Source organism: Petaurus breviceps, unplaced genomic scaffold (genome assembly GCF_028583685.1).
Source record: "Petaurus breviceps papuanus isolate PSGF00001 unplaced genomic scaffold, PetGlider_PUasm1.0 688, whole genome shotgun sequence".
NCBI classification, from domain to species: domain Eukaryota; kingdom Metazoa; phylum Chordata; class Mammalia; order Diprotodontia; family Petauridae; genus Petaurus; species Petaurus breviceps.
In genome coordinates, this window is record NW_027186457.1 from 13,180,304 (window position 1) to 13,196,633 (window position 16,330).

Below are 16,330 nucleotides of genomic sequence, written 5' to 3' on the forward strand. Positions count from 1 at the left end.
AAAAACCAAACAGATATAGTAAATGTACCAAACCAACTTCTCATCGGGAAATCCAAGAAAAAAAACCACAGTGAGATAGGTAGGAACACTTAACTACATCTTTCTTTCTGGTTTTAACTTCCAAATAATCATTGTTGTTCTATTCTTTCAAATTCCAAAAGATTTCTACAAGAATCTCTTATTCAAAGTCCTTATGCAGAAACACCAGTCAATAAATACCCTGTCTGATTACCATTAAAAGAGTAACTGGTACTAATATTCAAGAGCTTAAATTTAGCATATTTTATGATCAGTTTGAAGGTTTACTTACTCAAATTTTGGGCCCATTTTATGGCAGTACCAGTGTCTGCTGCATTGCCTTCAGCCAAGCATACAACTTCTGGACCAATCTTCCAACCAATTAATGGATAGAAACCTTATAAATAAAATAAGTGCAAGTTATACAATATTTAATACATAATTCTCTGTTTCAGAGACATTTTAAAATGGGCTAATTCAGTCATCTTAAAGATTCCTACATATCTGCCAATTTCCAAACAAGTATTATACTAAATAAAATCCAAAGCTATTTTGAGACAAGTTTCCTAGAGAAATTAGTCTTCAATTTGATTTCACTCAACATTAAATGCCTACCATAAGCAAGGTGCTTCAGATACAAAGTTAAAAAAAAAAACAACCCAAAAAGCAAACCAGACCTTGACTGCAAAGAGGTTGCTGGAGATATGTGAGAGAGAGAGAGAAGGAGGGAGCTAAGGAATGAAGGGGCATATCAACGGAGTGGATTGTTGTAGGACAAAGAGTAAAGAGTAAGTCCATTCCAGACGTGTGGGTAAAGGCATCAAGGCAAGAGACAGAATACAAAGTTTGGAAAATAGCAACTTGGTCTACAACTAAGACTGTATGAAAAGGAATAATATGAAACAAGTCTGGAAAGTTAAGGTGAAGTCAGCCTCTAGAAGGGCTTTAAACGTTGGGCTGAAGAATGTGTGGGAAGGACTAAAGATCTGAGTCAAGATAGGACGTGGTCAGATTGATGTTTTAGTTGGAAGGCACAAAGAGGATGAATTGGAGAAGGGAAGAGACAGGAGTCAAGGAAATGAAGCAGGAGTCTATTATAAGCAGCAGGTGGAAAGTAACGGGCGTACAGATGAGGGTGGTGGCTGTATGGATGGCTAGAAAAGGGCAAACCTATAAAATGCTGAGACCTGGCGATGCAAATGAGGATGGTGGGTAAGGGAGAGGAAAGAATCAAGGAGAGCCTTCAGGGTTATGAACCCAGGATACTAGATTATGTTCTTAAAAGAAACAGGAACATTTGGAGAAGGCAAAAATTTGAGAGTCACCAAAAGATAACCTAATTCTAACTTTGGTGGTTTGTCAATGATGGTTACAAAGGCAAAATCCCCTAATGAATCACTATAAATTCAATCATAAGGAGAGAAATCTGTCTATTATAGAACATGAAATATATTTTTGTCTGTCCTGTATATACTGTTTGTACATAGTTGTTTGCATGTTGTCTTCCCCCATTAGTCTATAAGCTCCTTGAAAGCAGGGACAGTTTTTGCCTTTTTTGTATCATCTATGCTTAGCACAAGGCCTGGCACAATAAGCACTAGCTGATTTGACTTAAGGCACAGTCAGATGTCCAAATCAGAGTTTCCAATAATATCCAAATATTATTTAGAAAGCTGACCACAACGTCCCATATTTTCTGGAGTGATACTAAGAAGACAATATTTTACATGAGTATATGTATATATACATAGATATCAGATATTCTCTTTTTTTTGCTAGAAGGTAAAGAAAACAACACAAGAAGGTAAAGGAAAATGGGAGTTGTTTAGCTTTTAGTAGTACTGACTCAACTTAAACAGAGAAGATATTCAATTACCTTGTTATGAAAAGCCAATAGAAGATATCATGGATGTATAGCAAGAGATTGCCTTAAAATAAGTATCATGAAAGATTCACTCAAATTTTCTTAAGAGATGTGGTTTTATCCATAATAAACAAACAGTAGAAAAGAGTTTGACCATTTACCTCCAGCAGTCTGTTGAACGTTGCTTCCAGTATTAATATCCAAAAAAGTCCCTGTTCCCATAGTGAACTTCACGTCTCCTCTCTGAAAGCAGCATTCCCCAAACATGGCTGCCTGCTGGTCAGCTACCTATATTAAATCACCAAAAAACATCTGTTGACTCAGTCAGTTTCAAGGTTATATATCACATTTCCTCAGACATTTTATTCTTTAAAAAAAATCTATTCAAAAAATAACCAAAATATGATTCACTCTGGGTCTGAAAATTTATTTGATTGATTCTTCTATATTGTTATGTATGGGCCCTTTCCACTGCAGGGCAAAGACCTCGAAATACATATCTTAATGTGCTCTAACAGTCTCCTATTAGAAACCTGATCCAAGCCTTCATACATCATGTAAAAGTATCTCATGGATTAATGCCTGGTCACAGTGGTGGACAGAACACAGAGGGGGTGGAGAGAACACAGAGGCGTAGGTGCTCTAGACCACTGCATAGGCTTCCAATTTCACTTTAAGAATTCAACCACTCAAAAGAACTGTAATGTGGATATGCTGCCACCAGGTGGTGTTAGGAGACTCCCTGGTTTAGTCTAAACCACCAGGGCTAATCTAAGTATGGTTTACACTAGATAGATACAAGGGAGTCTAGAATTTCTAGACTCAAAAAAATATTAACGATTAAAAAAAGAGACAATCATATGTCTAGAACAGATTCTTAATTTTAAAAGTTTAAGTTTCCCTTCTTAGCAATCTCTGTTTTTTTAAACAATATAACCCTACTTTTTACCCTGACTTAATTTATATCTTTCTAAATCACCCTGAATTATTCTATAGAACAAAACCAAATCAAACAACAAAAAAAAAGAAGCAAACCATGCCTTACATTGTTTTTCTTTATCCACAAAGCTCTTGGGATAGAATGGGATTGAGTAGCTTTTGGTAGTTAGTATGGTTTCTTCCAGTCATTATCATAAATTTTTGGTTAATGAGAGTCAAATAAATGTCTTAATTTGCATTTTTATCAGCTAAAAGACCTATGTTACTTCCTTTGATTATCTTACATTCTCTTCTCCATCTAGCAGAAGCAGATAATAACAATGCATGTAGTGTCTCCCTCATGTTTATTATTCCCTTTTACGGTTGTTAGCAAATTGTTCAGTCATTTTTCAGTCATGTCCGATTCTTTGTGACACCATTTGGGGTTTTCTTGGCAATGATCCTGGAGTGGTTTGTCATTTCCTTCTCCAGCTCATTTTACAGATAAGGAAACTAAAAGCAAACAGGGTTAAGTAACCTGCTCTGGGTCACACAGCTGTTAAATGCCTGAGGCCAGATTTGAACTCAGGAAGATGATTCCAGGCCCACTGCTTTATCCACTGTGCCACCTGGCTACCCTAAATTTATACAGAATGTATGGGAAAGCACTTTTGCATTTAATTTGAGCTTTGTAATAGCCTAAAATGGTATAGAAATTCATATTTCCATTTTTACAGAAGAGGAAACTGAGGCTCAGAGAAGTTGTGACTTGTCCAAGGTCTCAGGCATAGGGAGTCAGAGAGCCAGGATTGGAACCTAGCTGTTGTGACTCCAAGTGGAGCTCTACCTACTGGGTTATAGCTACTATCTAAAGCAAAAAGAAACCTTTCCTTTAGCAGCAGCAGCTGGCCATGTTAAACAATGACCTTCAGCTAAGGCAATATCTAGGGAAAACTTTAATTCACAGAGAAAACATCATATACTAGGTCCCTCAAAAACAAATGAATAAAAGAACCATATCCCTATCAAAAAAAAAACCCTTTCTAAACAAGATTTTCTAAACACAGCCATGAAAAGAGATTACCAAAAACTTCAAAGTGGTTTCAAGAAAGAGGCCCTTGTGCAAACTGTCTGGACCTTCCTTTTCAGGAGGATTTAGGGCCCCTTGTCAATCATTCTACTTTGTAGTCAAGGCCTGTTGTTCCCCCCCAAAAAAAATCAGTTATGGCTATTCCTAGAAATTAACTTACTTTAAACCACAAAAAGGAGCTCTTAATTTCTCTACTCACCAAGGCCACAATTGGTATGGACACTCCAAGTATTTCTTTATCCACTGATCCAAAGTTGTGACTTTAAGTAAAATGAGTTTTTACATTAGACATTTATGCCTTAAAAAACAGGAATTTAAGATCTTAACAACCAATTATACTTTACATCTAAATGTTAGGCAATTAGTAGCACAAAAGTCTATTAAATTATGATTAATAATCACTTTAAAGTATAATTTAAGAAAAAATTTGGTATATAGTACCAATACATATTTACAAATCAAAAAGAAAAATCTTATAGTATTTTATGATTCTGCATAATGATTGCTCCCTTCTAAGAAAATAAAATGCATTAAAAGGGTTTTTTTGTTGGTTCTTCTATCTGAGGCTTATTATTACCTTGTATCTTTCACAGGAGGCAGGAGAGAGACTGGTATTGAAAGCAGAGATGTAAGTATCCCACTCCAACACATCTGAACACAAAAATACTTCATAAGAATCAGAGCTGATTTGCTTAATAATTTAGTTTGCTATTACTTTATTTTTTACATATTTTGTTCACATCACCTTCATTTCCAAGCATATCACTCCTCAATCTCAAAATGATTTAGCCATCCTTTTTAAAGATTTTTTTAAAGGGGGAGGAAAAAAGCAGTTCAGCAAAACTAATCAGCAGTTCTGACAATATGCATGTTTCATACCCATAGTCTCCTACATCTGCACAGAGGAAATGAAGGTGTATTTTCTCAACACTCTTTTGGGACCAATCTTGATAATTTATTATAATTAGTTTTCAAAGAAGAAACAAAAATTTTTTACCTGATATGGGTCAAAAATTCCAGTTGTACTAGCATTTGAAAAGTCTGTGGCATATGAAGAACCTGCATTTAAGATGAAAATAAGATATTTAGTTCTAGGTTTCACAAAGAACATGTGAAGACAAGTCAAGGCTTAATAATGTAGGCCTATATCCATGCTACTACTATCACCTTCTTGGGATACAAAATCTTTGAGGTAGCTCCCTATTCCAAATGCTTAAACTGGCTCTACTTCTTTTGTGACTTATCCAGAGGCTGTGAGGAGAGGGTCTGGGATGGGCAAGGAAACAGTTGAAGCTGCCACCCAGGCTCCTTTATGCACATTTGTGTTCCAAATTTCATTTACTTGAGTTATCGCTTTGCCATGTTAGCCCTACCTTTTGTGAGCTTATACAGTAGCCAAGTATCAATGGTTCCAAAGCAACAATTTTCTTCTGCAGCCGCTTTCTGCACCTAGAAAACCCCAAAGTGCAAAATCACATTTAATAAAAAACTTAGATGTACAGATTTTAATGTGCTAGTCTATACCAAAGAGGAAAAAACTGTCAAACCCTTCTAAAATATTTCTTATTTTATTTTTTATTTTTCCCCCAGTTACATGTAAAAACAACTTTTAACATTCATTTTTAGTTTTTTTGGGTGGGGGAAGGGCAGGGCAATTGGGGTTAAGTGACTTGCCCAAGGTCACACAGCTAGTACTGTTAAGTGTCTGAGGTCAGATTTGAACTTAGGTCCTCCTGACTCCAGGGCCGGTGCTCTATTCACTGAGGCACCTAGCCACCCCCAACATTCATTTTCTCTTCCTTCCTTCCCGCCGCCCCCCCCCCGGCCATTGCAAGCAGTTTGATATAGGTTATACATGTGTAATCGTACAAAACATTTCCATAACAGTCATTTGTGAAAGAAAACATAGACAACCCCCCCCAAAAAAAAACCCCAACCTCAAGAAAAATAAAATTTTAAAAAACATGTTTCAATCTTTATTCAGTTATCATCAGTTGTGGAATAGCATTTTTCATCAAATTACAAATGTACTCATTTATTCAAAAACATCTTCGGTCCAACTGCAAGGATGGTTTACAGGACCAGTAAGTAAGCCCAAGGCCTCCACCATACTTTCAGAACCCTGGAGGTCCTTTTAAACAAGCCCTATTCCTATCCTGAAAGGCTGCAAGAGCCACTAAGACCCCAAACAAAATGACCTTGGGAGCTGGGCCAATAGTAGGCAAGGGAAATGTAAATTCACATAGCTGGTGAATATCTAAGTTTTTGAAAGGAAAAGTACCCTTCTCACTGGTACTATGCTGGAGAGTAGGGGAAATATCCTGCTCTATACATTTACATCTGACATGTATTTATCTCAACAGGAAAATCAAAAAAGATATGTAAGGATCTATTGTCTGATTCATACTATGTTATGGATCAAAGGAGCTTTTTTGAACTAACCTAGAAATCCAATTACCCTTTTGTGGTAGAAAGGAACAGTATTTACTAGGATGCCCAACATGTAGGCCACACTCATTCCTCCTCCTAAAACAAGAGGCCCATAAACTTAGTGTTTTTGTTTATGAGGGTTTTCTCCCCACTATTTTGATAACTATATTTTAATATAACTGATTCTTTTGGTAATCCTCTGTATTTTTATGCATTGTTCTGAGGAGTCCATGGGCTTCACCAATCTGCTCACTGGGCTCAGAACACCAAATGGGATTAAGGGTGTCTGGGAAGCCTGACAGGCTCAGAGGGAGCTTCAGGCTGCCTCTTGGTCATTGTTTGAGCCCGGATTGGCTCAGAATGAATGTACAGCAACTGTTCCTGTTTTGGCCAAAAACCCTTCCAGTCTTCCCCTTCCAGACTGATTTTCTTAAACCAGGTCACACCTAGCTTTAATCATTGATTGGGCGTTGACTCAGATAAAGTGAGGCCTGGGAAAGACCTTGGCTTAAAAAGGCCAAGGTCTCTCACTGCATCCTGGGCCATATCTCCTGTTATATCTCACCATTACACCCAGATGGTCTGGAGGAGAAAGTGAGGCTGGCGACTTTGCACAGCTCCCCCTCCCTCAAGTCCAATTCACTTGAGAGTCCTGGCCTCGCCTCCCTGATGTCATGTTCCTCTTTGAGAATGAAGGGACAAACAGCAACAACAGCATTGAAGAGATAAGCCCAGGAGAAGTCACTGTCCTTTACATGGGGCAGATACGTCACTGCCACACAACTCACCCCCTGCCTTGCTCACTAGATGTACTTCTGGACAGAAATGAGGTAGATTGTGTAAACCCAAGCCAAACTATTCTTGTTTAGTATCCTTCCCACATCTGGTTAAGCGGACTTTTCTTTAACTGTCACATGATCAATGGGTATCTCACGTAATTCCGCTCTCATAACCTGAATAACACATTGGCCCAGGTCTCACCTACAACACCTTTATAATATTCACATTTGGTACAATATATTCTTATATGTGATTGCTAGAAGATAGGCACTTCACCTCATGTAATTCTACCCCTAAATAACCAGGACTGGAAGGTTAAATTTCCTATTCACAGTACTAATCTATAACGTTAATTTGGCAATTGATCAAATATTGACTTGTTTTTCCTTCTGTTTATTACTCATCTCCTGAAACAGCACTGTGAAGTTCCTGAGGGCACTGATATACATACATACATACATACATACATACACACACACAGATATATAAATTTCCTACAGGATTCAATAAAACAACTTGTATATAGTTGAATAGTTTGAACAAAAGCCACCCCCTCCCCATATATAATCTCTTTTGAAAGACTATATACATATACACACATACACACACAAACTAGCTATATACTCCAAAGTAAAAACACTAATTATAGGCTACACTGAAGGAGTCAGTCCATCACGGAAGAATAAAGGATTTCATGCAGCAGTGAAGGATCAGTTGAGATTAGAGAACATGAATTGGTATGAATCTATATGAGAACATGAATCAGTCAGCATGGTTTCATGTCTTCCTCTAGTAGTGCTCAGTGATTCTGGGGCAGAAGTAGAAAAACAGGATTGTGGGGGTGAACCATTTTTGAAGAACAGAAAATAAACAGAAGGAAAATGGGGTAAAAAGATTAACGGATGGAGTACAATGACCAGCTGAACAGGCTGCCACCGTATGAAGACTGTGAAGGGAGGAGAGTGAGACTAGAACAGGGAAATGGAGTGAGAGAGATGGCAAAGAAGAAGGACCCGAGCTCGCAGTAAAGCTGACAATCAGCTCTGGGAGGAGGAATGCGAGGTGACAAGCACAAGGCCAGGAGGTTACAAACAGAGACGTCAACTTCAGAGCAGAGGAACTTGAAGACAATGAGATCTAGTGGGTGGCTGAGGAACAGGGACACAAAGATCACAGGATTAGAGAAAACCAGCAACAATCATTAATAAATCTACTGAGTCACCTATTTTAAGAACACGTTGAACTCTTCTCTCCATACCCAATGAAAATGTAATGAGGCACAGAGTACATCTTGTCTTTGATCTTTACTGCTGACGTAGCATTGGATCTGAGCCTCAAAAATGCAACAAAAAACAGAGGTGCCCAATCTCCGATCCCAACTCTAAGGTGAAAGCATAGGTTTTACCTCTATGACTGAATCAACACATTTACAATTGCAATGTTTCTTCCCCAAAGTCATCTTGCCACTCCCCATCACCACATTCAGTTCTTACCTCAATCACGTTCTGTAAAACCCAGGCCAATCTCAAACACACTTGCTGAGTTGTAAAAGTGAATAAACTGGCACCTAAAAGTCGTTTACTTCGAGTGAAAAGGTGAAGTACTTTGCAGGAATTCTGTATTAGCTGTTTAACAGAAAGAGTACATTTTAAAAGTAGGTATTTAACTTTCTTTTTAGAAAATTAAACTAATTATATGAGGAAGTGCCAAATACAATTTCTTTAAACTATTCAGAAACATAGTTTGGTTTCCATCTTAGGTATTGAACAGATTTTTTAAAAATCACTTCAATAAAGGGAAATGAGCATAAGCAGAAAGCTGAAGTGCTTCACTGCCTAATTTAGCTATGTTAATTGTGGCCAGGGGTCCTAGCACAAATGCCAGTCCTCTTGAGTGGCCAGGCTATTTCCAAGTGAAATAGAAAGATGTCATATTTATAGCAGTCACACTGCATCAAGTAGGCCAACTCCAGATGGTGAACTTTGTCCTAGAGTCCCCAGGTAACAGCATTTTGGACCCTACTGGGGCTTAAAGACAGTGTTTGCTAGTCTCATGTTGAAGATTAGGAATAGGGACAAAGATAGGATCTTCAAAAGGAAGAATTTAAATATAGCAGGTATGTATCCATCAGTCAAAATCTAAAGATGATGGTACAAACAGACTGTGATTTCACTGTCATAGAGATTTCCCTTGTGAGGAAACTCTCTCCATCAATGGTGGTCAGCATATCAGAAGCTTACAATCTCTGGTAGGTGCCTATAGTGCTAAGAGGTTAAAGAAGTTGTCCAAGACTATATAGTTGGTCTGTGACAAGAGGTAGCACTCGAACTTAAGGCTTCCTGGCATAAAAGCCAGCTCACTTTCCATTCTGTTGCCTCTGTTGAAGAGTAACATTTTAAATATTTTCATTTTATTATACTCCCACATCTTGGCTTCAAACCAAATCTATGACTTGAAACCTTCAGAATATTATAAAACCAAATATGCTTTTAAAAATAGAAATTTGTATCTTGAACTTTTTCTCAGTTCAAAACACTGGAATACATGCGGAAGAAAGTTAGGTTAATACTAATCTGGGATCAAGGTGTTTGATTACAGACTAAGAAGTAAAATAATTCTAAACCTTCTACATTTCACTCTTCGATAAATTATATTCCAGCTTTATCAGAATATCAAGAATGAAAAGAGTATCTTCTTACAGTTTCAGGCTTGCTTCTCAATAGCCTGATTCTTTTTGGAAAAGCCCAGGGCAGAACTTATATAAAATTTAAGAAAGAAGTTTGGAGGTTTAAAAGAAAAAAAAATCAGTCCAGTCAACTCAAATGTCCATATGAAAGAGAATTCATAATGTGAAACAAATAATGGAGTTAAAAGCTAATGGAGCTATTTATTACATGGCGAAAATGGATACCACTGCTTCTCGAACTGATATAACACACCAAACTGACAGAACACACTAAACAGAGCTGCTTTCTCTACCCTCGCCCCTTGCTCTCTACTTGGCTGTCAAGGTTACACTTTCCCAAAGAACCAAGGGCTTATAAACAATGGGAACCTGAAATGTTATGCCTTCCATCTTTTTCCTCACTGAAACAGAATCATAGGATTTCCAAAGGAAGAATTTAAATACGGGAGATGTGCATTCATTAGCCAAAATTCTAAGTCACAAAGAAGTTAGTAGCAAGCCTTGCCGAGAGTCAGGAAAAAGTGTGGCAAAAAACCTTCATGGTGTTGATTATATGTCATTATATTATTATCATTATAGCATATATTAACATAATATTATAATGACATTACATATTATATGTCATTATATCAAGAGTAACATAATCAGAGCCCCTTATCCACCATAAGCAGCCTCCCCTTCTCTCATATGGTATCCCCAACAAGGATTCACCCAACCTTGGCTTAAATACCTTCAATGATGAATAAAAACAAACAACACTCTACTACCTGCTGAGGCAGATCCTGTTTTCTGGCGGTGGAGTTTTTATCCATGAGAAGTAGAAAGTACTATATGCATAGCAAGGTTATAGACACTATGGCACAGTCTAATCAAATGACACGTGTACCCATAGAAGCAGCAAGGAATTTAACCAACCAACAAAACCACAAGAAAGCAGAGATCAAAGTATTTTAAAAAAAATCTGAAGGCAAGAACACCTGGAATTGGGAAGGAATCTTCAGGAAGGAGAGAAAAGAAATCAACATGAGGAAAAAGACCACCAGGAAGATAATTGAAGCTTGCGTGTCAACAACCATGTGTCTGATAGTAAAGAGCCAGAGAAATTCTACAAGATGTTCCAAACCAAGCCAACACAAATGATATTCAATAAGATCAATGAGAACGAAGGTACAGGGTAGGACAGTGAAAAACACTGGAAAACATGATTCAGGACGAAAGAGGTCAAAGACTTATAGGCTTTGCAGAAGTCTCTTGCCAGTATATCATTAATACTTTCTTCAAAGAGAGAGTTGGAATTGGTTAACTGACAAGCATTTATTAGTGCTTACTCAGTACCAGTAATGGTGCTAAGCGCTGGGATATAAAAAGACTCTGATTGCAAAAAAGAGTCCCTGCCCTCAAGAGGTTTACATTTTAATGAGAAGGTACTGAACATAGTGAGTACTGACCAAAATCATGAAAAAATGAAATTGGTTTATCTTTAACAAAGAATGAAAATTTATTGATGAGGAAGTAATTTTCAAAACACCTGTCTGTGAATACTCAGACCACAGACTAGTTTGAGAAAATGGTCAAAACCACATCAAATTAGAAAAACAAACAGGAGAAGCCATTGTGTGCAACAGTGACAGGTCAAATATGACCTATTCAAGCAAGCTACTGATGACAAAAATGAGAAAAAAATAAGGGAAAAGACACTGACTCTAATGATCATGATCTTTTGTAAAGAAGTGGCTACAAGAAGACCAAAAGAACCCCGAAGCTGCCTCAGTCGGCAAATGCTTGATTTCTAAACAAGTAGAGAGACAAGGCACCCAAAGGTTACACTGGTTTAAAATACAAACTCATGGGAAAAACAATAAGGAGTATAACAAAAGGTAAGGGGCATACCACCTCACAAAACAGCAAAGCTGCAGACATCTATATCAGGCAGATGTATCTAAACCGGATTGCTCCAATCACAGGATCAATGACCTAGAGTAGGAAGAGAACTCAGAAATCATCTAGTCCCAAGTCCCACTCCCCCATTTTACAGATGAAATGGGACAAGACTGACAGGGTTTCCCTAATGATGTTTTCATCACTGAAGACAGTGGAATCACTACATTCAAATGAACAACTCAGTCCCTGTGCTATATGAAGTAGTAGAAATGGCACTGAATGAGAGGGTCGAGAAGAAAGTCTGGATCAGACCAAATACACAATAGAGAAATCTATGGGAGAAGCAATAATCTTGAAAATATTGGGGGAAAATATTCTCATCAAACACACAGACGAAACCAGGCTAGGAGGGATAGCTAACAAAGATCCAAAAGGATCTTAACAGCCCAGAGCACTGAGCTCAATCTAATAAAATGAAATTCAAAAGGGATGAATGTAAAGTCTCAAACTCAGGTGCAGAAAATATCATCTTCACAAATGGATGGGAGAGGCGGGGTTAGACAGTCATTCTAAAGAAAGACTTTCAGCTTAGAAAGGATGTCAAGCTCAACATAATATGCTGAGGATGACATAGGAGCCATAAAAGCTAATGTGATCTTGATCCACACTGAGAAAAACAACTGCCAGGAACAGGGAAGAGAAAATCTAGACTGGAACCTCCCCTTTAACACCTTATCTGGATTATTATGTTCACTTCTAAGTACTGAAATTGAAGAAAGGCATTGGTAAAATGGAGAAGGCCTAGGGGAAAGCAACTCAAAGCCTTGAGTCCAAGTCATGTAAGGATGGCTGAGGAAGAGGAAGCTCGGGGAACCTGACAGTTCTGTTCAAGTCTATGAAGTGCTGGGATACAAAAAGAGAAAAGCAAAAAGAGTCCCTGACTTCAAAAGGTTTACATGTTAATAAGAAGGTACTGAACAGAGTGAGTACTGACCAACATCATGAAAAAACGAAATTGAGCTATTATACAGAGAAAGTTTGAGATTCCTCCTTAGCCTGTTCCTTCTTAAAGGCCGTCAAGTAGACAGCCACTGGGGAAGTGTGTTTTAGTGTGGATTCTGTTTAAGTAGGGTTGGGGTCCAGTCCAACCCTTAAATTCTCTGATTCTGATCTTCTTCTGCTTTGCTCTTCTCCACAGGTATCATACAAAACTTCTATAAAGCACCTCCACCTCCTATGCCTGGCATGCTTTCCTTCTTCACTCACATCTGGGAGTCTCCCTGGCTTCCTGCAAGATGAAGCTTCAGCTCCCACTTCTGACGAAGGCCTTGTCCCCAGCTGCTAATGCCTCCTGTCTCCTTTGTAAGCAACTCTCCCATTAGACTGTGGGCTCTTTGAGGGTGGAGACTCTTTCTGCCACTCTTTGTAGCCTCAGTACTGGCACACTGCCAGGCACACAGTGCGCACTTAATAAAATGCTCATTGGCTAACTATGAAAGTGTATTGTGCTATCAACGATCCCAAGGTGTGCTGACATAAACTCCTTTTCTGGCTCCCAATATTCCCTTAGCTACAGTATTCTCACAACTAAACAGCTGTGAACTGTGCACCAGCAGCAGCAACCAGAAAACTTGCAGGTGACCCAAAGGGAAATGGAGAGCAGCTCAGTGGGTCAAAATAGGTTGTAGGAGGTGAAACATCACAATCTGCCTGCAAAAACAAAATAAGAGACATCATCTGTGAAAAGTATGATCAGAAAAGGAGACGGACAAGGAAGAGGAAGAACAAGGGACTAGATAACCAATGAGTGTGTGTTAGTGCCAATGACATACTAGGAGACCAAGAGGAGCCCTGCAGCACCCTGATTAGATTCTCTATGGAGAACTGGTGAGAAGTCACAGATGACAATTACTGAAGAAGGAGGAGGCACAGAGAGGTTACAACCTAGACTGCTGAACTGTGGTGAGTATCACAGGTCTACCAAAATGACATCTTTATTTTCACCAATCTTTGGTTTCCTTTGCAATTCCATGTATTTTATGTATTTAAAAACATTATTCTGGAGTCCACAGGCTTCCCCAAATTGCTGCCAAAGGAGGTCTGCGGCACACAAAAGCTAAAGAAGTCTTGAGTGTTATTGCACCACAGCTACAAATGGGGCTCAGTTTACCTTGTAATGACTAATTACAATGTACTTTAAGATGTGGCAGCCTTTCCCTAGGTTTTAACAATATTGATGAATGAGTTAAGTGTACTTAACTGCATCTACACCAAAAGGAGCTGAATTATGCAAGATAAGGAATGGGTTACCTTCAACAGAAAAGAATTATTCCAGGATTTCACAAGCTCAGTAGCTCTTAGGTCTTGCCAACTTATGAAGTTGTGAAAAGGATTTCCTGTTTTCCTAAGAAGCAAAATAGTATTTTAAGAGTCGTTACAAAATCAAATATATCCTGTTAGAAACCACACAAAGGGGCTGTTGCAAAAGAAAAAAAATTTCCAACTTCAGAACATAAAAGTTTATCTCAATGTCAATATCAAATTCAATTAAATAGATTGGATATTGTTTGCAATAAATGTTGTGTAATAATTTTTTTAACCAACCAAAAACCTATAAAAAAGTGTCAATAAACTATACAAAAAGTAATTCTTTCTGAATTGCTTTACTTTGAACCATTATAGATAAATTCCCCCTTAAAGGCTGGCTTTGTGCATTTTCAAAAAGCCAAGAGGATAAAAATGATTTCTTTCTTCATAGTGTTCCTATCTTTATACATATTAAATAAACCGGAACTCTGTGACCCAGTATTTGAAGGATGGAGATAAATGCTTTCTGTCCACTCCATTCTTCCTGCTTTGCATGGCTGAAATCTGTTAGTTGGGGAAAATAAAAGTTCACATTCATATTTAGGTGTTGGAGAGTTACTGTATCTCAAATTATTTTGATTTCTTCCAGTGGCTATGCTATATTTCTGAATGCTCTTAGGACTCTGCTCATATCTGATACAAGCATTCTCCACCCAGTGTTAGCTGGGTCCATAAGAATGTGGCATTCGGTGAAATTTTGCCATATGGGAGTGGTTATTTCTAGAGGAATGATATTAGAAATTCTCCTTTTTATATCTTCTGTATATACTTTTAATATACATGTTTTCCCTAATAGAATGTAAACTCCAAGAGGATAGGAACAGTTTCATCTGCCTTTGTATTCTCAGCAAAGCACATAGCATATCACAGGTATTTAATAAATGTCTGATTAATTATAAATTGTATTTGCCTGAATGATGTCATAGCAGAATTTTGCTTATTAAATATCACACTGTTGTAAAATTATGTTTATTGGAGCAACCTTGTATGAACTATAACAATACTTTATCAATTATGGTTCATATGTTCATAGCTTTAGTGTTGGAATGTGCCTTGGAGGTCATTTTATCTTCCATACTAGATTAGAAGGTCCATGAGGGCAAGGATGCTCTGAAACAAGACCATAGGTAGAAAAAGAACAAAAAACAACTAAAGATTTTTCACAAAGCAGCTAGAACTATGAAGTACTCCATGGGGAAAATATACCTTCGTTCTAGAGAATATCTTTACTTAACATCTGAAATGCGCTAATCAAATTAACCATACTAAATGAGCTTTTAGTCTTCAAAGTAATCAGGCTTGAAAAGTTCCAGAATTTGAAGGTATGGGGAGGCAGTGATGATGTGGACCTATGATTTCACTGGATCAGGAAACTTCAAAACCTTCTGCTGCTAATGCATATCATCTGCCACTACTTGGCACCCAGTAAATCAAGCATTGATTAAGCACCTCCTCTGGGTCAGGAATTGTGTTATGTACTGGGGATAGAAAGACAGAATGGAAACCCTGAAACTGACACTCAGAAAGCTGCCTGGAGTACTAAGCAGAACAACCCCTGCAGGGTCATGGGAACAGGAACTCACTTACTTGTCATTGCTCCTACAATGACAAGGGAACATCAGAAGCAGCCAGCTACACTTCTGAGCCGTGTCCAGTTCTTCTGAGTATCTTTGACAAAAAAGTAACTAAAAGCACTTTCTGCTAGTCTAAAAACCTGCCTTTGGACCACCTGGCCCTTCACCTGGCCTTTCTGTAGGAGTGGCCAGTATTGGCTGAGTACTGCTTGGCCCAGGGGTTCAGCTAGGACCAGGTCTGAGGGATGGCATAACTCAGAAGTGGGTTCTGGTTTTCACAGATCTTCTATCAGCAATTCCCAAATTAATTTGGCCATGGAACATTTTGGGGCTCAAAATGTACTGATGGAACTCACAAATGCTGGCCTAAGGGCTCCAGAGGTAAGGAATACTTCAGGATAAAAGAGGAACCTGGGAAATTGTGGGGCAAAAGAGAAGAAATTAAATCTATTTTCCTAATAGCTGAATTCCACAGATACTTTTAACATGAGCATAATTTCAGAGTTAACATTTTAGTGGAAAAAAACCTGTTGGAATAACAAAGTATCAGGGTTCAATAGATGAGTTTGGAAAATGCTGCTTTACATGTTCTAAGACCGAAAAGGCCACGTAAGTAGGTTTAGCAAACCAAAAGGTGGCAACAGAATTCTAAGAGAAGAGCAAAGAGATATTAGAAGAAAAAAAAAGTCAGCAAAAAGACAATACCAGAAAGACAGTTCAGT

The 16,330-nt window shown here is 38.1% G+C and overlaps 1 protein-coding gene across 1 annotated transcript in view; it reads right to left on the reverse strand.

Annotated features, from left to right (window-relative positions):
- The window catches only part of GK5 (glycerol kinase 5), a 62,957-nt gene that overhangs the window by 24,544 nt on the left and 22,083 nt on the right, over positions 1 to 16,330 (reverse strand). Inside the window, exons 4-11 of the mRNA XM_069104675.1 lie at positions 13,978 to 14,071; positions 8,594 to 8,725; positions 5,264 to 5,339; positions 4,888 to 4,949; positions 4,468 to 4,541; positions 4,090 to 4,150; positions 2,044 to 2,170; positions 311 to 415 (exon numbers count right to left, since the gene is read on the reverse strand). Of these exons, the coding sequence (XP_068960776.1) occupies positions 311 to 415; positions 2,044 to 2,170; positions 4,090 to 4,150; positions 4,468 to 4,541; positions 4,888 to 4,949; positions 5,264 to 5,339; positions 8,594 to 8,725; positions 13,978 to 14,071 (731 nt within the window). The remainder of the gene's footprint in view (positions 1 to 310; positions 416 to 2,043; positions 2,171 to 4,089; positions 4,151 to 4,467; positions 4,542 to 4,887; positions 4,950 to 5,263; positions 5,340 to 8,593; positions 8,726 to 13,977; positions 14,072 to 16,330) is intronic.